Consider the following 23,786-nt stretch of genomic DNA (forward strand, 5'->3'; position numbering starts at 1 on the left):
GAGAGAGGGAAGCAGGCTCCCTGCTGAGCAGAGAGCCAGAGTCATCCCAATCCCAGGACCCTGAGGCCATGACCCAGCCGGAAAGCAGAGGCTCAACCCACTGAGTCACCCAGACGCCCCTAAAAAAAGACTTTTTATAAAAATCATTCTGACAGTAATTAAAACAGTAAGGCATGCTTCATTCAGGACTCTAATGATACGTGTCTAGATTATCCCAAGGAGGTTTTGCTGGAGGGGAGAGATCCTGGAGTCATCTCTGAATACAAGGGTAAGAGGGTTGTTGACTGACAACGCGCAGAGTGAGGGCCAGCGGATGAAAAATTACTGAGTGAACAAGGCTAGGGGGGATTCTCCGACAGGCTCACCACGATTCTTGCTGAAAGCAGGCCAGGAGGATAAGAAATGGGGGGTGAGGATGAGGAATTTGGTCGGACAGCAAAGGTCATCAGGCACCAAGGATTTTTCCTTAACTGACTCGGGATTCTCGCTCAAACTGGACTAAGCAGTCCAAGACCGAGCCCAGCGCCGCGCCCTGAAGATGAAGGCTCAGAAGAGCCTGTCTCTGGTTCGGTGGAGTCTTTGTGACCCTCTCGACGGTCCTGGCATGCCATGGAGATGAACCCAGCACTGGGGACCCGACCCGATGGGTTAAATGCCGCGCTCGGGAGCCGCTGCGACCACCGGCTGCGCTCGGGTGGGGAACGACCCCCGCACAGAAGGCGCCGAACTCCGGCCCTGCGACCCGGGCTTCCCGCTGGGCTGGCCACGAGTCCCTGCCCCGCAGCGGCCTCGACTCTTCCAGGCCAGGATTCCCCCCTCATCGGCACAATCCCCACAGCAGTCCGCCTCCTGCCCGCCGGCAGACCGAGTCGGCCCGCGAGGCCCCTGGGTGCCCGCGAAGCGCGCGGCAGCCGGCGACGGCGGACCCGGGATCCCGGCGGGCGGACATGCGCGGCGCCGCCTCGCGGCCTCCGTAGTTCGGGCGGCGGGGGGCGGTTCCGCGGGCGGAAGTCGCTCTAGAACGACGAACGCTCCAGAACGGAAGAGCGCTCTAGAACGCGTGGCCGCTGTTTCCGCGAGCCCAGAACCCTGCGGCCAGTGTTGAGTGGTGGGTCAGCGTTGAGTGGTGGGTCAGCGATGGCCGGGTGCGTGGGCGGTGCCCCGGCTGGTGATGCGACACCTGCGAGGCCAGCGTTCGCGCCCGCGGGCTCAGTGAGACTGACTGGGACGCTGAGGTTCACGGTCCGACGTGGGGACCTTCACGCGGGGCTGTGAGCTCGCTGGCGGCGTGGCCGTCGGGCCAGGGACGCGGGCTTGGCGGGGTCATAACGTTGGTCCGGGGCTGAGTAACTGGGGTCTGGTTTAGTGATGAGGATCTGGTGAGGTCAGTGGCGGACTGATGGGCGATCACTCTCGGGGCTCAGAGACCTCGTGGTGCCCTGACCACAGGTGGAAATCTTAACAACCGACAGCATAGGACACTCCTGTGCTTGGTGCTGAGTTATGTTTCCTTTTAAATAGTCTGTAGTCTCCTAGTCATTGCCCTATGAAATTTTAGAAAGTTACTTTTAATTTACACCCAATAAAATAATGTCTTTTTGGTGTAGAATTTAAATATTTTGGGTAACCATCACCACATTTAAAAGATGCCTCCTGAATTTTTAGCTCTTGGCTCCACCATTGAGTACCCTGGTGACCCTGGGCAAGTTTCCTAAGAGCTCTCTGCGTCTCCGCTGAGAGAATTCAGTGAGTTAACACGCGAGTACGGCACAGACTAATTGCTCAATAGATGTTAGCTGTTAAGTTATTTTCTTTTTCTTTCTTTCTTTTTTTTTTTTTTAAGATTTCTTTATTTATTTATCAGAGAGAGAGGGGGAGAGAGCGAGCACTCAGGCAGAGAGGCAGGCAGAGGCAGAGGGAGAAGCAGGCTCCCTGCTGAGCAAGGAGACCGATGCGGGACTCGATCCAAGGACGCTGGGATCATGACCTGAGCCGAAGGCAACCGCTTAACCAACTGAGCCACCCAGGCGTCCCTGTTAAGTTATTTTCAACTAGTAATTTTATTTTCTTCACACGGGGCAATTGTAACGTCAATCACTTTTTACTGAATTTGAGGTGTCAACTTTTTTTTTTTTTTTAATTTATTTATTTGACAGAGAGAAACCACAAGTAGTTGGAGAGGCAGGCAGCGAGAGAGAGGAGGAAGCAGGCTCCCTGCCAAGCAGAGAGCCCCATGCGGGACTCGATCCCAGGACCCCGAGATCATGACCCGAGCCGAAGGCAGCGGCTTAACCCACTGAGCCACCCAGGCGCCCCGAGGTGTCAACTTTTATGTTAATTAATTTCTGATGATTTGATCACATTAATTCCCCCGTGGATGGCGGAATGAGCTATGCGCTGTGTCTGAGTCAGAGGCTATGTGGTAGCTTCAGTTAGGTCACAAAACAGAAATACGCCTTCCTTGCATTCCTTTACTCAGACTTTTTTATTTTGGAGTTATTGTACACCTGTGTGCACTGACATCCAGTGACCCAGGTAAAGATACCGTGTTGTGGTAAGGATGACCCACAGTATGTATAAATACAAACAGATGAGGAAGGTGATTTTTCGTAATGAGTGCGGTGAGCAAGCTGGTGACAGGGTTGAGTGTGACTGTGGGAAGCCACTGGAGGGTTTTAAAGCCAGGGAGTGAATAGTTCTGTTTCACTTTTAAAAAACACTCTAGATGGCAGCGGTGGCATTGGGGAGAGTGTCCTGGGGATTTTATTATGGCTTATGTGTAAAATAGTCAGTGTGAAAGAATAATAGGATATTGTTGGGAAAAAATGCAGTTAGGGCTACCATTAGAGCAGCCCATTAGGTTGGCCAAACATTTTAAATTAATTTACCTTTTTGAATGATATATGCATGGTAAAACGTACAAATACACAGGCACACCAATAAAATTTACAAAGCAGAAAGGGTTACAGAAAAAAGATGTCTTGTGGCACCTGGGAGGCTCAGTCAGTTAAGCATCTGACTTTGGTCTGAGGGTTCTGGAATATAATCCTGTGTTGGGCTCCCTGTTCAGTGGGAGTCTAAGTCTACCTCTCACTCTGCCCCTCCCCCTCGCTCTGCCCATGTGCATGCGTGCTCTCTCTCCCTCAAATAAAATCTTTTAAAAAATTGTTTTAACTTTTAAAAAAGGAAAAATCACTAGCATAATGGATCGAGTCATATAGAAATCCATAGCTCTGTTAGGTCAAATGAAAGGAAGGAGGACAAGAACAGAATGGAGACAAACCTTCCAAGAAACTTGCTGTTTGGGCTACAGTCAGTATGAAGAGATGACCTTTGCAGCCACAAAGGAAGATTAAATCGTAGTTGATTAATGCCTATTCCTAGAGGAGTCAGTCTCACCGAGCAGTAGGAAGCAACAATTCAAATGTCCACATAGAGCATCAGGTCCCTGAACAAAGCTGCCTTCCGGTTCCTCTGAGTCTCCCACCAAAGATACAGACATGTCCAGAAGCAAAACCCTAGCAAATGTTCCACTGTTTCAGGATGAGAACGTCCACCCACTATAAGAGCAGAGAAGGACTCCTGGAGACCATGGGGACTATTCCTTGCTGAAGGAGCTGAGACTGTAGAGAGGGTTTTCTTGTGTTTCTGCCTGGGAGGAAGGCTGACACTAAAGTCAACTGGGATATAGTGATTCTCATTTGAACATGGAGCACCCATGAGGTGTAACAAGGTGCCCAGCTTTGTGGGCGTTGGTGAGGCAGCAAAGGTCAGGCTGACAAAGGCTGGCTGGGCCTAAGGACCAGAGGGGGTCCCACAGAACCCGCCAAGAGGGTGCTAGGCTTTATGCAGGATAGAAATCAAACGGGAGTTGAGAGGAGGTGAGAGCAGAGTTTATGGAAGACGCAGAAAGAGCAGATACAGCCAGTCCGGGAGACTTGGAAAGGAAAGAAGAGTGAATCTCATCTTTGCTTGGCATCTGGGGTTTTTATTGAGGTTTGTGGTCTGGTGCATGTGTCCTCTTGCATCCAGCAGCAAAGACGAGTGTGTTCAGGTGTCCTCCATAAGTCACCTGTGCCCTGGAGCCAGGGGTCTTGCTGAGTCAGTGGTCTTGATGTGCTGACCCCACCTGGTCACTCCTTAGGTGTTCTCTATTGTGCTGGAAAACTTCAGAGAAATCATTAAACTCTTGCACCCTCTGAGGCACAAACTGCCAGCGAGAGAGCGATTGCAGATGACTGTCAGGCTGATGCCCAGGGGGACGACCTCACTCACGGCTGACAGACTAATGGACTAGTTTCCTCGGGAGCTACAAATGGGTCCTCACAGGATAGACACTCTGGGCTTTGCATACTTGGTTTTAGGTGCAAACACTAAAAAAAACATGGGAACAAAAAAATACTGGGCACCTGCGCCCCTGTGTCCAACTCTCGATTTCAGCTCAGGTCATGATCTCAGGGTTATGAGATCGAGCCCCACATTGGGCTCTGCACTCAGCGGGGATCTGCTTCTCTCCTTCTTACTTTCCTTCTGCCCCTCACCCCACTTGCACCGGCACACATACGCACTCTCTCTCTAAAATAAATAAATCTTTTTAAAAACCCCACAAACTTAAAACACCAATAAGATGCCACTACACACAAATAAAATGGCCAAAATCTGTAACCCTGACAACACCAAATGCTAGCAAGAATGTGGAGCAACAGCCATTCTTATTCATGGCTGGTGGGAATGCAGACTGCGGCGGCCACTTTAGAAAATGCTTTGGCAGTTTCTTACAAAACGAAACCAACTGTTACCATATGATCCAGTGCTCACACTCTCTGATATTTACCCAAAGGATGTGAAAAGTTATGCTCACAAGAAAACCCTGCACATGGTTGTCTATAGAAAGTTTTATTCACCACTGCCAAAACTTGGAAGCAACCAAGACATCCTTCAGTGGGTGATAGATACAGAAACTGGGATATATCCATACAACGGAATATTATTCAGTGATTAAAAATAGACAAGCTGTCAAGCCCTGAGGAGACATGGAGGAAACTTAACTGCACATCACCAAGTGAAAGAAGCCAGTCTGAAAAGGCGGCATGATTCCAACTGTACGACGTTCTAGGAAAGACAAAACTATGGAGCCGGGGAAAAGATCAGAGGCTGCCAGTGGTTTGGAGGAAGGAAGGGATGAACAGGTGGAACACAGAAGATTTTTAGGGCCAAGAAGATACCTTGTGTGATACCGTAATGATGCTGACCTGTCCTTGTACATTTGTCCAGACCCACAGAATGCCCACCCCTCGGCCCGAACCTGCGGACTCTGGGAGATGCGAAAGCTGGGGTGGCTGTGAGTTGGGGGGATGGGGTTTATGGGAAATCTCTGCACCTTCTCAGTTTTTCCATAATCCTAGAACTGCTGTAAAAAATTATTAATAAAAAAAAACTATTAAAAATTGGAGCACCTGGGTGGCTCAGGCAGTTAAGTGTCTGCCTTCAGCTCAGGTCATGATCTCAGGGTCCTGGGATAGAGCCCTGCATTGGGTTCTCTGCTCAGCAGGGAAGCTGCTTCCCACCTCCCCCCCCAACCTGCCTCTCTGCCTACTTGTGATCTCTGTCTGTCAAATAAACAAACAAATAAAATCTTTAAAAAAAGTGTCTAGAAAATATCATTACAGTTTTGAATCATTTGTCTCACTGTGGTTATAAGGTAGCACCACAAGAGGCTCACATTTGCAAAGAAAATGATTTATCTTGGGTTCTTGCTACAACAGGGCAACGGAAGACTCCTGTCAAGTAGGAACCATTATGAAAGCAGTCTCGGCTTGGTTGTGTAAATGCACTTTATTCAACTTGAAGAGACACTGTATCCATTTTCGGCCACTCATTAACCTCCTTAGGGATTCAAATGCGACTCCAGAGAATTCTGATTCTTGTCCTGTGGAGCACCCACCTGCGGTGCTCCCAGCTGCCACATGTCAGGAACTGGGACCACGATGGGTCGGAAGACCCAGTGGGAGCAGGAGGGCACCTGGGCACGGGGGCCCCTTCCACTCGCCAAGGGCTCCCTTGGGGCCTCGGTCGGGCCAAGCACGGACCCCTCCTGGTCAGCTCCCTCGCTCCTCACAATCCAAGCAGAGCCAGAGAACAAGGCTCCCAAAAGAGCAACAGGCCTTGACGGTTTCCAGGCCCTGCCGGTTGTTTTTCTTTTGCTGTGATGCCAGCGCCTGCGTTAGTCTCTGGCTGCGGGCACACCTACTTCAGACACAGCCCTCGTGAACCCCACCTTGCCAGCCCCTCGGCTAGAGAAAGACCAGGCCCGGCTGCCTGTAGAGATCTCCGTTGACTTGAATCGGTGGAGGAGGCCAGACTTAGAAGAACCTCATTCGCAGGGAACTACTAGGGCATAACTGAGGGACGTCACTTTGGTCAGTGACCATTCGGCCCACTTGTGTGTTCTCTTTCGCAGCTTTTAAATTCCGGCTCTGATGTTTTCAGTTCATCAATAAAGAGTGAGCCCTTGAAACTCTGGGCCCCCATCCTTGACCCCAATAAAAGCAGAACTCCAGGCCTACACTTTCTGTCTCTCTCTGAGACCCCACGGGGGGGCCTCAGGCATGCCAGGTGCTCTCCAGGACCTGTGAGTCATAACCCTTTTGTTCACTGTTCCTGACGGTTACAGCTGAGAGGGTCGTGCCCGTCGCAGGAAGCATGAAGGCTGGTCCAGTCACACACTGGTTAGGGACAGACTGGGACCGGCATTTCTAATTCATGTTAACAGTTCACGTCATTGCAGTAACAATCGTCAGGCACTTGGAATGTTTGACCCTCATTTCAGCGGGCTTGAAACGCCCCTATGAAGGGAAAACATTACCCTGTGTCTCCTGAGGTCCACCCATAGGCTGGGGTGCTGGGTCCCTGGGAGAAGGGGTTTCCTGGGGGAGAATGAGGCTTCCCCGGCCCGGGGCTTGTGCTGGGAGCTCTCCTACCTGTGGAGATAGAGGGCATGTGCCTATTATGACCAGAACCCCCAGCTGCACCGGTTACCCTGGCCACCAAGGGCCTCAGGCCAGTGAGGACAGAGGCCTCCTTGGCGGGGTGCTAGTTGTGCCCGCACCCTCCAGAATGCCGGGTCCGGGTGGAAGAAGGAGCATTTCCCTTTCCTGCTTACTGTTAGCAGGGCCTCCTCATACTAGAAGGACTCCTGTTCCATTGGGGCAGGAACAAAGGGGCTTGGGCCCTCCTCTCTGCTAGGTCCGCCCACCTTCTGCTGTTGGTTGGAGAAGTTTGCGACACCCACCCCTGTGTTTTTCCAGCCATGCGCGCCAAACCAGTTTGCCTTCCTCTTTCCACTTCCCAGATTTCTCCTTTGGTTGTCAGTTATGTCCATGGTTGACAGTGGTTCTGACCCAAAAGAGCAAGTCTAGACCAGTCTGGCAAGGTCTGGGCCATCTACTATGGACCCAAGTTCTGTTCAGCTTAAAAACATCTGCTAGACTGTTTCCAAACCAACAGTTCCATTTCATGTGCCCCAAAGCAGCACATCCTTACCCCTCACACCATAGCTTCAGACCCCTAGCTTCTAGCAGTTGAGTGGGCACGTGACGATTCTCACTGTGGCTTTAGTTTCCCATTTCCCTGACAGCTAATGGTGCCGAGTGTCACTTGTATGTCTGAGGCCATGTGCGCATCTTCTCTGGTGAAATGTCTGTTCAGATCTTTTGCTGAATTAAAAAAAAACTTGGGTTGTTTGTCTTACTATTGAATTCTAAGAGCTCCTGATATATTCGAGATAATACGCATCTAGATGTTTTGCAAATATCTCATAAGTCTGTGAATTGCATTTTATATACACAAACCTTTTGAAGAACAAGTCTTTTTCTTTTAAGTCTTGAATTTTCAAGCCCAATTTTATTTTATTTTACTGTGTGTGTGTGTGTGTTTTAAAGATTTTATTTGAGAGAGGGAAAGGGAGCAAGCAGGAGAGGGGGAGGCAGAGGGAGACAGAGAATCTCAAGCAGACTCCTTGCTCAGCAGGGAGCCCAATGCGGGGCTCGGTCCCAGGACCCTGAGATCATGACCTGAGCCGAAATCAAGAGCTGGACGCTTAACTGACTTAGTAGCCTAGGCGCCTCAGTTTGCGCTTTCTGGGACGGATTTGAGAAAGATTTGCCTCGATCACTTATATTAGCCCCCCCACTTCTAACCAAGGGGACATAGGGTGCAGCACCCTGAGGGGGAGTAGCTACAAAGTTGTTTATCACTTCTCTCTCAGTCACTGCTATCAGTATGGACTCATGAATATTTTTTCGGATTTAATCCAATACTAAATTATTTTTTTGCTCAAATTGCTCTAGCTTTGGCCAGTGGGAGCTCTTTCCGGGCAGCTTCTGTCCCTTTGACATTAAAAATACCTCAAAATTGTGGTAACAGATACCTAACATTTACCAACTTCACCACTTTTATGGGAACCGTGCAGTAGTGTTAACTATATTCACAGTGGCGGAAAGACCTCTAGAACTCCATCTTGCAAAACCGAAGCCGTTCCCATCGAACAAGTCCCCCTTCCCCTCCCTGGGGCAGCTTCAGTTGCTGGATTCCTCCAGGGACCTCACAGACATGGGATCTCGGAACACTCGTCTCTCCTTGCTTGCTTCACCAGGCACAATGGCCCCAAGGCGCATCCTTCTCCGTAGACACTGAATGCTGGTCCACTGTGCATATATGCTGGATACGGAGTAGCCCTGCAGTTTAGCTGGGGCGCTGAATCTCTTCAAGACCCGGGCTTCAGTTCTTTGGGGCACACATCCAGGTTGCCAGAACACGTTTCCATTTCTGAGAAACGCCCATCCCGTTTTCCAGAGTGGCCACATCTCACATTCTCAACAGCAGTGCACAGGCCTTCCAATGATCCTGACCTTGTCTTTTTTTCTCCCCTCCAACCTTGTGGAGTTGAAATGCATCAATTGTAGCAGCCAGAGATCACCATTCTGTTCCCCTCTAGGAGACCCTGACACAGGAGCACAGCTGGTGGACGGCCTCCTGCCAGGGCACTTCTTCAGATCCTCTGAGGCATCTATGCTGCTGCCCCCTGGCAGTGCCTGGCCACGGACCGACCAAGGTGGGCGGGCGAAGTTGGTCATGTCTGCCCACTTCTGGCCTCTTTCCATGGGGAAGCCCGGCCTGACCCAGACGTCCCCAGGTTGCCCTGCAGGCTGGGCTTTTCCTCATCAACCCTCCCTTCTTCCTCTTCTCTGTCCGCAGGGCCTGCCCCCCCCCCCTTTATCCCTCATTTGTTTCCCCCAATAAACTTCTGCAGCTGATTTTGTCCTGGCATCTGCCTCTTTGACACAGGATTTTGGGAAGAAGTGAAATTAGATGGTTAGCTATGTCTTAATAATGAGGTCACTATGAAGCTTTTGTGTTCTTTAGAGATTACACATTTCAGGTTTCATTTGATTATGGGAGAATAAATGACTTCTAATACATTTATTATCTGAGAGAAAATTTATTTATTGTTCTAATTTACTTAAACTTCAAATATTCCATTAAATTACCCAGGAAAATCCAGGTAGCAGAAATATTTAACACATACCTTCAAGACATCTCAAGTCTGAAAAGGCCACAGAATGATATATAAATCTGCCACTGAAATCACTTCCACGTTGTGCAAGTGTAGAAGCGAGCAGAGGTGCAGCCTGCCCTCCCTGTGGCTGTGCGGGAGCTCCGGGTTACGTGTAAGTATTACTGTGAGGCATCAGGTGCCCTGAGGAATCCCCCCCATTCCAACTGTGAACCCAAAGCAGCAAATACTTTGTGCCCCTGAAGGAAACCCCTTCCGTGTGCATAGGGGACAGGCGTGCGGTGCGGGAAGGACTCCGTCACGTGGAATATGATATTAGAATTCCGCCGTCATGGGTAATACAGAAACATACACAGTCTTCATGTTCAAAGTCTTCATGGGGATTTCTTCTGTAATTTCTAGAATGCATAGAAGATTAAAAAAAGTAAATGTTCTACCTATTCTGTATGAATATTGAAACATTGTTGACTGCTTTTTTTGTGTGTGGGGGTGTTGACTGCTTCTGTATAGGATCTGGACTCACCCTAATGGGTCTGGGCTTTGTCCCAGCTCCTGGGGGACCCTCTAGACCCTTGGGACTTCCCGAGTGATGGGAGTGTTTTGTTTATGGTGGGCCCTGAATACTCCTCCTAGCTTCTGCTAATGAGGGGCTCTGCGTGGAGCCATGGGATTTAGGGTGGAAGCTTTCAGTCACGTGCTATCCCTCAACACAGTGCAGCTGGGTGGGCAATGAACCAACTGTGCCCATGTAATGAAGCCTCGCTGCAGACTATGGACCCCCTCCAGGCTCGGGCAGCCTTCCCGTTTGGTGATACACTGTGTGCACCACTGTCACGGTGAGGGGCCGGGAGGAGGAACACTGCCCAGGACTCTTTGGGAGAGGGCCCCTAAAAGCCCCATGTCTGGACCCCTAGATTTGGCCCTCTGTACCTTTCCCTATAAAAAACCCAAGTTCAATAGTTTCCAGCAAGTTTCATAAATCCTGCTGGTAAACTATCAAAACTGAGGGTGAACTTACAGTTGGCAGAAGTGACAGTGGTCTTGTGTGGCCTCTTCTCTGAGTTTGTCAAAGGCACCTAACTCCCTACAGATTGGGTGAAGTGTTGGGCAGACCTTCTGGAGGAAACCCCTCCAAACTAACTAGCCCTGTGCGCTGACCCAGATGTCCATACACCCTGCCCCAAACAGGTGTTTCCTAGGCCCACAGAGAACCTTCGTGGTCTCCAAATATTAACTCCCATACAGCAGGAGGAATCACTGTGTAGGGTGTGGGGGAATGTAAGGACATGATAAGCCTATAACATCTTATGAGGCCAGAGCACAGTTACTGAAGACTGAGGGCTCGTGTCACAGAATATGGGAGCTGATACAATGACAAGAACTCTGAGCATCTAAAAGTATAAACCAAATGTAACTGATTAAAATATACTGAACAGACAGACGCCTGGGTGGCTCAGTTGGTAAACTGTCTGCCTTCGGTTCAGGTTCTGATCCCAGGGTTCTGGGACAGAGACCCCAGTCAGGCTCCCTGCTCACCGGAGAGCCTAAGCCTACTTCTCCCTCTTCCTCTGACCCTCATGCTCACGCTCTCCCTCTCTCTCAAATAAAAAAAAAAATCTTCAAAACACACTGAATAGATAAAATCCCAAAAAGAAAGAAAGAGAGAGAGAGAGAAAGGAAAACCAGAAAATGCTCTTTGCCCCCTCGGTTTTTCTTCTGGCAGATCTGAATTCAAAGGGGAGGACCAGGGGCGCCTGGGTGGCTCAGTGGGTTAAGCCACTGCCTTCGGCTCAGGTCATGATCTCAGGGTCCTAGGATCGAGTCCTGCATTGGGCTCTCTGCTCGGAGGGAGCCTGCTTCCTCCTCTCTCTCTCTGCCTGCCTCTCCGTCTACTTGTGATTTCTCTCTGTCAAATGGATAAATAAAAAAAATCTTAAAAAAAAAAAAAAAAAAAAAAAAAAAAAGGAAGGACCAGCGCTCATCCCAATATGAGAACTGGATGTTATACACAACTAAGGAATTGTTAAATACTACAACACAAACCTATGATGTACAATATGCCGGCTAACTGAACATAATAAAAAACAAAACAAAACAACAACAAAAACAAAGGTTAGGACCTTCCATGAGCTCTTGTCCCAGCAGGGAAGCTGGACATCACTTCTGAAGCTGCCTCCACTGCGGGTACTACAGGCCTGGAGATGACACTGAGCATCTTGTGAACAAGCAGGAAGTCATTCAGTGATCCTCCTAACTTACCGAATTAGTACTGTTTTACAAAAGACAACTTTGAGAGGAAGAGGGCAGAGACAGTGGGCTGGAAAGAGCCCAGGCTTCTGGGGGATCCGATCACTGAGTCTCTGAGGTCTCAGGGCACAGTGAGGTCACACTGGGAGCACAGGCAAGGTCTGCTTTGTCAGTCACAGGCAGAATCTCACAAACGTGGTTCTGCCCTGGTCAGTGTCAGCCAGGTGCCAGCACACGCACAGAACCATAGACGATGGTGCCTCTTCACGTCCATGGCTCAGCTGCCCCTGGGGACCAGTGCATGTGGGGAATAAGGAAGCTGTGGGGACTCTGAGCAGGGCCACCATCAAGGGAGGAACGCATAGGAGACAACTCTGGGGGTGGACAGGCTGCAGACAGGCCGCTTCAACAGAGGATGGAGCCCTAAGCCAGCGACGGCTGCAGACACCGGGAGCCCCTGAAAGCCACGTGGAGGCACAGAGGTGTGTTTGGTTACAGAGAGGAACCCAGGTGCAATGGAGGCTTGAGTCTTAAATAACAGGGCAGAAAATTTTAAAGTGTAATAGAAAATATTAAAAAAAAAAGAAAAAAGAAAAAAAAAGGAATGACACAAGAGAAGAAAGAAAGAAACCTCTAAGCCAAAAATCATGAATCCCAAGAGATACCTGAACATTTTGGTTTTCTGGCAGTCCTGGGGGCTTAAAGCTTTGGCACTAAAGGTTATCAAAGTGCGACAAGAAAAAGCCTGGGGTCTACAGACTGGGAAATCCAGTGAACCGTCCTCCCCACAAATGCTGGGGCCCTGACTAAGGAACCCATAGCCAGAGTACATTTCAAACAAATCCCTCACCACCGAGAAGACAGTCAAGAGAATGCAGTGGGTTTAAATCATGGCCTTCCAGAAGACATGCCCTATTCTACTTCCCAGAAACTGGCCATGACCACAGAGGCCAAGGCTGCGGTGATAGAGTCACAAGTCCAGGACGCCTGGAACCACCAGAAGTGGTAAGAGGCAAAGGCCAGATTCTGCCCTGGAGCCTCCAGTGGCCCTGCTGACACCTGGCCCTGGCCTCCAGAACCGAGAAGACTCTTGTATGTCTCACGGCCCTGGCTTACACCCATCTGTCCAGCCAGCCTGGAGAACTGGCCTCACTCAGCCTTGCTGCGGGCTAGGGACAGACTGGACACAGCCTTATGAGGCTCTGGCCCTCGTGCTGTCCGAACACTCCCTGTGGCCCCAAGTAACTGAGGTGAAGTGGGCCTGGGCTGACAGTGTCCCCAAACAATGAAATGCTCCTTTACATGGAGCTTCAACACAACTCCACTAACTACTGTCGTCAGGATTCTAGAAACAATCAAAGGTTCACAGTAACCACATAAATGCCACATTCGAGAAGGCACCTTGCAGGGGGTAGAAAGATCTATGGTTGTCCCACCTGTGCTTGGCTGCCCGACCCTCCCAGCCTGAGGACCCCATGGTCGCAGGAGGACAGAGCAAAGGCACCGTGTGTGTCCTAACACGACTGTGGCCCCCTCAGGGGGATCACAAAGGGCGCTTATCTCCTTTCACCTGAACCTGGAACCTGCCCAGGTAGGAAAGTACGGGCATCGCTGGGAAATACAGTCAGGCAAACAAAAAGCCCACAGCTGCCGGGGGGCACAAGGCTGCAGAGGCAGCATGTGACGGAGGCTTACAGTCTGGGGGCAAAGTCGAAGACGGTGTGATTCAGAAAGCCGCGTGTGTGTCCAGGGCAGAGTGCACACGCAGAAAAGTCCAGGCTTTCAACTCTGAAAAAAATAAGAACTTTTCTGGCCAAATCCATCTGATGAGGGAGTGAAGGCCGAGCTGAGGAGCAGTGAAGACACCGCCAATAAACAAAAGCACAGAGCACCCGGCAGCACAGGAGGGCATCAGGCTGGGTCGCAAGGACGCCGATGGTAACTGCTGCGGGCTGCCCCATGCCTGCTTTATAACTCTACTTCCTGCTTTCTAGATGATTTAAAAGACAAATACATAAGACACAATTAAAAATTTATGTTTTGGGGCACACAAAGCCGTTTCTGACAAGAATACAAACGGGCAGGGTTTTCGTAACTAAAGTCACATTGGTATTGATTCAAACCAGACTGTTGTTAATCTAGAACATTAACTGTAATCCCCACAGTTAACACTAAGAAAATAGCAAAAGGGGGTGCCTAGGTGGCTCACTGGATTAAAGCCTCTGCCTTTGGCTCAGGTCATGATCTCAGGGTCCTGGGATCGATCGAGCCCCACATCGGACTCTCTGCTCAGCAGGGAGACTGCTTCCTCCTCTCTTTCTGCCTGCCTCTCTGCCTGCTTGTGATCTGTCAAATAAATAAGTAAAAATCTTAAAAAATAATCAACTGGACTCCCCAAGGAGGAAATTTTGGAGGACACGAGGGAGAAAACAAATGTAAGACTTCTAGAACAAGAATCCCAGCAAAATGGCACAAGTCCTTCCTGATTAGTAAGTACTTTTTAAAAAACCAAAAACCAAAAAACCAAAATAACCCCCCCAAAAAACAGGGCCTAACTGGACTGGAGGAAGGGGCATAACCTGGTCCAGCCCAGCTAGGCCCTTTCTTACTGGAGGAAGAAACAGAGAAGCTGGGGTCATGGCCCAGGGACACAGGGTCCCCAGAGGCTGAGCACTAATCACGTAACGACAGAACGAGTCCCACCCCCTGTGGGCTTCTGCAGGACAACGGGTTAGAGCCGGATGAGACAGAAGTACGGACACTTCTGATGCCAGACAACCAGCCAGGCTCACCCCAACTTTTCACCTCAGGTCACGTGACCCAATCCTCATAGCAGGCTGTCAACAAAAAGCTACAAGGCATTCTGAAAGGCATCAGAAGCACTGCAGGAGAGACACGGAGATCCTCAGACCAGACACAGATGCAGCACAGCGGTGGGGATTAATCTACACTCGAGTTCATATGCCAAGGCTCTAGCAGGTGACGGAGATGCACTGGGGACCGACCGGTGGCGTGGCACGGAGGTGGGCGCTCTGAGAAAGACTGAAGAAGCCCTTTTACCAAAACATGTACACCGGGGCAGAGTACATTCAAACTGCAGAGAACCAAGGACAAGACAACTCTGGGCACTTGTCCCCCTGCACGGAGAGCCTGCCAGAGCGTCCAGCCGACCCAGGCTGCGAGGCTAAATGAATAAACGGGTTTGAGTTACAGTAACAGGAGGGATGGCCCCACAAACAGAAGCCGTTTGGGGAAAGGGCTCCAGCAGCAGCCAGGTGACAGGTGACAAGGATGAAGGAAGAGAATGGGGCCAGTGATGGGAACCTGAGACCAGAGTGCATTTGGGGCGAGGTGCCACCGGCCTTGCTGGGGCCACCGCCGTCTCCTTCCCGAGTGACAGGCCTGGGCTCTCCAATCTTCAGGGCTCACTGAGGAAGTGCCTGTAAGTATGCTCTGTCCACGCTAGAGAAGGGGGCACCACACCATTACAAACTGCCGTTTTATAATACTGTCACTGTTCCGATCCTTGGGGAAGAGAGTGATCTAGAATTGGCAAATAGATGCTAATTTATCTAAAGCATGTATTTTTAATAACTTACCAATATATTTTAACATTATTTTCAATGCAAAAAGCAATCATCCTTTTAATTATTATTTTAACAATCTATATGGCAAATTGCTAGAAAAGAGCAAAAACACAATCAGCAAGAAAGTGCAGCTGTAGTATGTGGTGTCATCTCACCGTGTGTCTGAGCCTCGTTCAGAAACAGCTTGAGCTTCCTGCTGCGAAGACCAAACACCTTGGCTGTCTCATACAGAAGGCCCTGGTGGGTGAGTCCGTTCTGCCCGGGGGGGTTTTCCAGAAGAAGTGTGCCCACTGTTCCCTTTACACACTCTGTGGAAGAAACCACCACTGGGTCAGGTCCTGAGAGCGCAGCCCTCTCACTAACCCTGTCCGTCTGCCGGCCCCTTTGCAGAGGAGAGGCTCCAAGAACCAGCAGGGCCTGGGGGCCTGGCGTCCAGACTGCAGAGGGGAAGGGGCAGGGACGATGGAAATCCCAACGGGTATAAACCCCCACAGCTAGGGAAGTGGTATTCCATAAACACATGCTGTGCACGGTGAGGGCCCAAGATATCCAGGAAAAATAAATAGCCAGCTAGTCTGCTGACCGAGGCATGGATGTGTACACAGATTTCAGAACACCTTCCAGGAAAAAAAAAAAAAAAGGCAAAAACACTTACGCGATGGCACTTAATTCCACTTCATCTGGCGGTAATGTTTACGTGTCAGGTTACCCCACCTCCTGACTGCCAGATGGAGGGTGTTTCCACACAAACACACCAAGAGAAGCCAGCCTGTGTGCTGCCCAGGCAGATCGGAGCACACCTTAATGCACCACGTGCAAGGCAGGCCTGAACTGAAACCCGGCCGCCAGCCCCTCACCCCCGCAGGCACAGGGTTGGTGGCTGGGGGACGCGCACCTTGTGGGCCTGCGTTCAGGAGCTGCAGGTTGATGTAGCGGCAGAGTGCAGTGCCGGGGCCGTCCACCACAGCGGGGGCAGACCCCGCTGCCACGCGAAGGGTTTTCCCACTGAGACTCAGTAAGTCAGTCTGGTTTCGTATTTCTAGAAGTAACAACAAAAACAGCAACAACAAATCACTCGTTCAGGATATACAGTGCAGAGCCGAAGTCATTCACTTGATCCTACTTAATTATTAAATTATCCTTTATCTTTGCAGTGATGTTTCCACTTAATTTCTCTTTACCAAAGGACATGCATGGCCTTCTCTATAAAATGAGGCTTAAATGACATGCAAATAGCAGATGTGAACACTGCAAAACAAACCACATAATAGTAATAACAAAAACATACAGCAGACTGGTTTTTCTCTTTTTAGGACTTAGTATTTTTGCAGATCCTTGTAAAATCTCCTATGTCAGAATACTAAACTTCACTGTGAAAGGAAGCCTTATATTAAAACATGATAATTATAGTCAGAAGAAAACAGATCATTTGACTCACGAACACATGTGAAAAACAGCAAGACACAGGGGACACATGCAGATCTCACTGATCTACAACTGATCTGCTGAGAGTCGCAAACACGGCTGGGGTAGGTCCCGGAGGAATAGGGGCTGTAGGACCTCCACACCTGTGGCTTCCCGGAATTCCTCTGGGCTGCGTCACAGAGGGTGCTGGCATCTGACACCATGAGCCTGCCCTAGTCTCTGCCCATCTGTCGTGGCCCAGCAGCTCGCCTGCGTTCGTTGGCCAATTACATCTCCTCTTTTAGGCTATTTAGAATTTCCTGAAAATTAGCATCCAGATTCTTATCAAAGAGGGTGTACTTGTCTCACGGGGCTGCCATTAAGCATCATAAACATCAGGGCGCCTGGGTGGCTCAGTGAGTTAAGTGTTTGCCTTCGGCTTGGGTCATGATCCCAGGGTCCTGGGATCGAGCCCCGCATTGGGCTCCCTGCTTGGCGGGGAGCCTGTTTCTTCCTCTCCCACTCCCTCTCTTGCTATGTCTCTCTCTGTCAAATGAGTAAATAAAATCTTAAAAAAAAAAAAAAAAAAAAAAAAAAGAATCATAAGCATGGGGCTTACAGCAAACAGAAATCTACGGGCTCCAATTTGGGAGGTGAGGAGTCAAAATCCAGGTCCTCCGTGGGCCCTGCCCCCTCAGAAGCCTGCAGGCAGCTCTCCCCGTCCTCCTCCTGGCTCCTGGAGGCTCCCAGCCATCTGCTTGCAGTTCCCCTCTTCTAGCCCTGCCTTTGTCATCACATGGCCATATCCCTGTGTGCTCCTGGGGACACCCTTATTACCTAATCGCACTGGCAACGACCCTGTCTCCAAAGGTCACATTTGGTAGTATGCAGGGGAAGGACTTCAACATGTCTCTCTCTTAACTTAGGCTTGTCTTACTGAGAATCTTGTCTAGCAAGACACAGGCACTATGCTTACTAAAGTCAAAGCACAGCATGGAGTCTCTGAGGCCTGGACCCCAGCCCGAGGCTAACACCGAGTGGACAGGGTGCAAGGCTCCATCTCCTGTGGGGCACAGAGATGTCCATCTGGGCAGGAATGAGGGCAGGTTCACAATGTCAGATGCTGTCACCATCCCAGCAGGGGCCCAGAGACGCAGGGCCAGGGCTGCCAAGGGCCTGGCCAACCCAGCTTCGTAAGGAAGGCACAGCTGTGGAGCAGAACTATAACCAAATGACCCCCTCGAGTCAGAGGCCAGCTCCCGACTTTCTACATACCTGCGGCACCACGGAGGACAGCCAGGTCGGTATCTTTCACGCCAAAAATACTAGTAATAACATTCTTCAGCTTTAAAAGGTCCAACCTGTTATCGCCTTTTGGATTTTCCAGAAGTAATACTCCACCTAAAAAACCACAAATGTAAGTAAAACTAAAGGAAAAAGATGTTAAATTTGAAAGAAAAATGCAGGAAAACACACCACTTTTATGTTCCCTCTGGTCAACACCTTCTCATGTCTTTTCCCCACTGTCTACCTGGATCTTTTTTATTTATTTTATTTTTTTAAAGATTTTATTTATTTATTTGACAGACAGAGATCACAAGCAGGCAGGGAGGCAGGCAGAGAGAGAGAGGAGAAAGCAGGCTCCCTGCTGAGCAGAGAGCCTGATGCGGGGCTCCATCCCAGGACCCTGGGACCAGGACCTGAGCTGAAGGCAGAGGCTTAACCCACTGAGCCACCCAGGCACCCCTACCTGGATCTTTTAAAATTATAAGTGGAGAGAGTTCTTCGTGTTCTCTGGACAGACCTGGGGGGCGAAATTGTTTGCAAGGACCACTGCCTGCCTGTGGCTCAGGCTTTCATCCTTTCCACAGGATCTTTCACAAAGCAGAAATAAATAATTCGTCAGACATTTTCTCTACGATTTCAATCCCTAAATATGTTGATGAGTTTCATGGCCTAGCCTACAATCCAGCTTGGTGAATGTCCTGTGGGAACTTGAACAGAATGGGCGTTCTGCTGCTGCTGGGTGAGCTGTTCCATTAATGTTGATTCGACTCTGGTTTTCTGTCTAGCTCTTCTATCGATTGTTGAAAGAGATACATATTCAATTTTCAAACTGAAACTGAATTTTCTCATTCTCCCTTAAGGCTGCCAGCTCTCTTTTGTGGTTTGCAGCTCTGCTGAAAGCATAATGATCCCACATTTGGAATCCCAAATGTGGATTGACATTTGTAGATTATTTAACATCACTAGTGATTTGCCTTGCTTTACAGAAATGAACATAAACATTCTTGCTTTGTGTAATTTTTAAAAGATTTTATTAATTCATTTTATTCATATTCATTCCTCCGACTAAGCAAGGAGATCGATGCGGGGCTTGATCCTAGGACCCCTGGGACCCTGGCAGATGCTTAACCGACTGAGTGACCCAGGAGCCCCTATGATTACTATTTTTTAAAAGTACTCTTTAAGCCCAAGGTGGAACTTGAACTCATGACCCGGAGACCAAGAGGTGCACACTCCCTCTTGGGGTGCCTGGGTGTCTCAGTTGTTAAGCATCTGCCTTCGGCTCAGGTCATGGTCCCAGGGTCCTGGGATCGAGCCCCGCATCAAGGCTCCCTGCTCAGTGGGAAGCCTGCTTCTCCCTCTCCTACTCCCCCTGCTGTGTTCCCTCTCTTACTGTGTCTCTGTCAAATAAATAAATAAAAATCTAAAAAAAAAAAAAAAAAATTTGCATGCTCCCCTAACTGGGCTGGCCAGACCCCTCCCCCATTTGGTGTAATTACTGATGGTAAGCTTAAGCTTTCCGTCTTATTTGCTGCTTCCACTTGTTCTGTTTTCTTTCTCTAGGCTTCCTGTGGGTTATAGGAATATCTTTTACAACTCTATTTTTATTTCTATAGTGCTTTTGTGTAACTCTCCAGACAGGCTGGTTTAGTGGTTGTAGCCGGTGGTACCACATTTACACACTAAGACCCAGCCTACTGATGTTGGCATTTGACCAGTTTGAGGGAAGCACAGAAACCCAATCTCCCTTCCATCACTTTGCTCTTCCCTGTTTTTAATTTTATTTTCTTTTTTTTTAAAAAGATTTTGTTTATTTATTTGACAGACAGAGATCACAGGTAGGCAGAGAGGCAGGCAGAGAGAGAAGGGGAAGCAGGCTCCCTGCTGAGCAGAGAGCCTGACGTGGGGCTCTATCCCAGGACGCTGAGATTATGACTTGAGCCGAAGGCAGAGGCTTTAACCCACTGAGCCACCCAGGCGCCCCTGCTTTTAATTTTCTTAAATATTTCTTATATATACACTGAAATGTTATATAGCTTTTGTTACAAACATCAAATAATTTAGAAAATTCAAGTAAGAAAGTCCACTGAATTTACCTATACTTTGACTCTTTCTACTGTTGTTTCTTCTGTCCCGATGTCCCTACATTTCTTCTTCTGTCATTTTCTTTGTTTTAGGAGTTTCCTCTACCTACTTTTTTTTAGCTTAAGTCATGCTAGCAACGAACTCTCTTGGTCTCCCTTCACTTGGGGATGTCTTGATTTTCCCTCCACCACAAAAGATATTTTGCTTGATAGAGAATTTTGGGTAGACAGTACTCCTAACATTCTGCCATCTGGCCCCCGAGGTTTCTGATGAGAAATCCAATACTGCTCCAATCGTTCTCCCCTGTCAGTTAGGGGAGCATATTCTCTCGCTGCTTTCAGGATGTCTTCTTTGCCTTCAGCTGTCACAAGTTTGACTACGTGATGTCTCCATGTGAATTTTTCATTGGTTTCTCTCAACTTCTTGAATCTGTAGGTGTATATGTATTGCCAAGTTTAGAAGTTCTCGGTCACTATTTCTCTCAATACTTTTGGTCCTGTCGTTCCTTCTTATTCTGTCAGAATTCAGTAACAGAATATTCAACTTCTGTTAACATCCCACAGATCCTTAAGACTATTCATTTTTTTTTCTGATGTATAAAAACTCTTTTGTTCAGAATGGGTCATTTCTATTGTTCTATCTTCCAGTTCAGATTCTTTCCTGTCCCTTCTGTTCTGTCGTTGTGCCCATCCACTGGGTTTTGTATCCTAGTCTTATATTTATCAGTTTTAAAGTTTTCATAAGATGCTTATGAAAAGCATCTTCTTAGCCGATGCTTCCTATTTTTACTTGTTTCCTTTGTGTTTGTAATTGCTCCGTGGAACATTTTTATTACGGCTGCTTTATGTATGTCAGATTATTTTATTTTTTTAAGTATGCTCCATGCTGGGAAGCCAAATGCGGGGCTTGAATTCACAATCGTGAAATCAAGACCTGACCTGCTGAGGTAGGATGAAAGTCCCAGCTCACTGTGAGCTTCTCGAACACCACGAAGTGGAAGAGGCCTGAGGCTTCTGACAAAGATCTAGGCTCCCCACTTGGTCTTTGCTGGTGGGAGTGGTAGTGGGGCCAGTTTCTTGTGTTGTATGTGGCTAGAGTAGAGCAGATACTGTCTAGAAGTTCTCTGTCTCGCTAAGCTGCACCGCTCCTCATTTTCTAGCTAGAGAGAGCAGGATTTTATTGGAGCATTTTTGTTTGCGCTAGGCATTTCCAGGTTGCCGGCTTCTTCAGCTCCAAGACTGGGATGTATGAGGCAAAAAGAAAAGCCAGCCCTCTTCCCTCCCCCTTTAGGAGTCTTCTGACATTTGCTTTTATATATCACACCCAGAGTGTTTGGTTGTTCTTTGTGGGAAGAGCAGGAAAAAGCACGTCTATTCCATCTTCCTGGAAGTGCAAGTCCAACCCTTTACTTTTGTGGATTCATTTTGATGGCAATTAGAAAGAGGAAGTCATACGATTTCACTAATTTTCCTACAATAGCCTTAAAGATGTTCATAGGTTTAACTAAAAAGTAAAGTTCAACCCACGGGACTCATTTACTCTTACCTTGCTCGCTGCCATTTGTACAAATGTTAAGATTGACATATGCACAAGCAGGACCAGGCAGGGATGATCCTCTGGTGATTGTAATTTCCAGGTCAGAACCCTTTAACTGAGCACATGAGAGTATGCAACTCAGTAACTGCAGCAGTGACCACATCACCAACTAACCCTGCAGCTACGTCCCACACTGAGAGCTCTGTACGATTCTGAGCGCATATGCGATCTCATCACTAAAACAGTCAAAAGTTATGACGTTTTACCTTGTTCTCCTAAATGCAGAACAGAAAATGAAACCATCTTGTAATGTGCCCCACTGAAAAGACAAACAGTGACATCCAGCCCCTGCCTGTCTATACCATCTGGCTCCTTCTACAGAAAGGAGGAATGAGACAAGGAAGACATGGCAGAGTCAGCGACTGAATCAACTCCTGCCCCTATTATAAAGGACCTATTTCTGACTTATGGCCAATATCTTCCATATCTTGGAATCAGATTTTCATAGTTCTTTTTTTTTTTTTTTTTTTTTAAAGATTTTATTTATTTATTTGTCAGAGAGAGAGCGAGAGCGAGCACAGGCAGACAGAGTGGCAGGCAGAGTCAGAGGGAGAAGCAGGCTTCCTGCGGAGAAAGGAGCCCGATGCGGGACTCGATCCCAGGATGCCGGGATCATGACCTGAGCCGAAGGCAGCCGCTTAACCAACTGAGCCACCCAGGCGTCCCAGATTTTCATAGTTCTATCTAAAATGTGCCAATAGGAAACGAAACTGTAATTTTATATAAAACCTACTACCATAAAAGTCAACTGCTCTTCAAGTCAACTGTTATTTGCCTTGACCAGTCACAGAATCCACAATCTTCCCTAGTTTGAGGACAAGCCCAGCCCATACAGCCCCCGTTTTCCTGGCAGCCCTCACGCCCCTCCCGGCCACCTTCCCCACCTTCCCCCTCCGTCCTCTCTGGACACTGAACCCACCCTGTATTTTAGGACTGAGAATTATGCCAGTTGCTACTGGGGGTAGAATATCAAGAGATTACTCCACAAACAACATAAAATCTAACCTTACATCTCTTCGTAGTTCAACAAACCCAGAACTCACCTGTGTTTCTTCTTGAATAAGGACTTTATCTGACGTTGGAACTGGATACGGTTTCAAGGGAGCCTTTATGGTGGCAAATATGAACTCTGTGTGGCTTTCGATAACATTATTCAGATACTTCCCTTCAGACTTTGCTTTATAATAAACTGTTATTTCATCAGTTGGGACCAGATTGCACTGAAAGCACATAGAGAAAATTTAAAAGGGAAGCACATTTCTTAGTCAAAACATATGGTGGTGTTGAACAGAGCAGACAGTCCTGTGCTGAATCATTACGGGAGCATACAGGTTCCTGCCCAATCCTCTGAAACAAAGGACTGACTGTGTAGAAACCCACTCACAAAACTTTGAACTGAGGCAGAGCTCCCAAGTATCCCATTAACCTGCTGACGTGGACTCCTGAGACCCAGAACTACAGGTCTCAGACACCTGGCCTGAGGAGGGGAGGTGGGAGCCCCCATTCTGGTCCGGGCGAGGGAGCCTCTCAGGGTTAGGGGCGGGAGACCCTCCTTGGATGGGGTAGTCCCTCCTCAGGGTTGAGGGGTGGGAGCTCCTGGCTCCCAGCTCCCCAGTAAGGAAGAGCCACCCCTCTGTCCAGATCCAATAATGTCTCCCTGAGCTAGATGCCCTTCCTCAGACACTCACTGTCCTCTCTGATGACCTGCGCCAGTAAGGAGGACTAACTATCCAGATGATCCTGTGGAAACCATGGGGAACTGAAAAAGGTGGACAAGGGGCACAGCTTTGCTGAAAGCTCCTGCTCAGAGAAACACAACAGCCATGTCCAGCTTAGGGTGAAAGAACAGGGAGTTGGAGGGGCCTACTTTTCCCACAAGCACAACTGAACAGACCATAAATGAGTGACTAATTATCATTACTCAGTTACAATGATTTATATCACCTGCCTTTCCTGTCCTACCCAACAACCAAAAAACCAAACAACAACAAAAAACCCAGACAAGC

At 48.6% G+C, this 23,786-nt stretch overlaps 1 protein-coding gene across 2 annotated transcripts in view; it reads right to left on the reverse strand.

Annotated features, from left to right (window-relative positions):
* Positions 1 to 9,483: 9,483 nt before the first annotated feature.
* IARS1 (isoleucyl-tRNA synthetase 1) overlaps positions 9,484 to 23,786 on the reverse strand; it is a 71,226-nt gene continuing 56,923 nt past the window's right edge. For both annotated transcript variants that reach the window (XM_059141309.1, XM_059141311.1), the window contains exons 29-34: positions 22,824 to 23,000; positions 21,730 to 21,835; positions 18,088 to 18,213; positions 16,304 to 16,447; positions 15,564 to 15,716; positions 9,484 to 9,972 (exon numbers count right to left, since the gene is read on the reverse strand). In XM_059141309.1, the coding sequence (XP_058997292.1) occupies positions 9,890 to 9,972; positions 15,564 to 15,716; positions 16,304 to 16,447; positions 18,088 to 18,213; positions 21,730 to 21,835; positions 22,824 to 23,000 (789 nt within the window). In that variant the 3' untranslated portion in view covers positions 9,484 to 9,889. The remainder of the gene's footprint in view (positions 9,973 to 15,563; positions 15,717 to 16,303; positions 16,448 to 18,087; positions 18,214 to 21,729; positions 21,836 to 22,823; positions 23,001 to 23,786) is intronic.

This window comes from Mustela lutreola, chromosome 12 (genome assembly GCF_030435805.1).
Source record: "Mustela lutreola isolate mMusLut2 chromosome 12, mMusLut2.pri, whole genome shotgun sequence".
NCBI lineage: Eukaryota > Metazoa > Chordata > Mammalia > Carnivora > Mustelidae > Mustela > Mustela lutreola.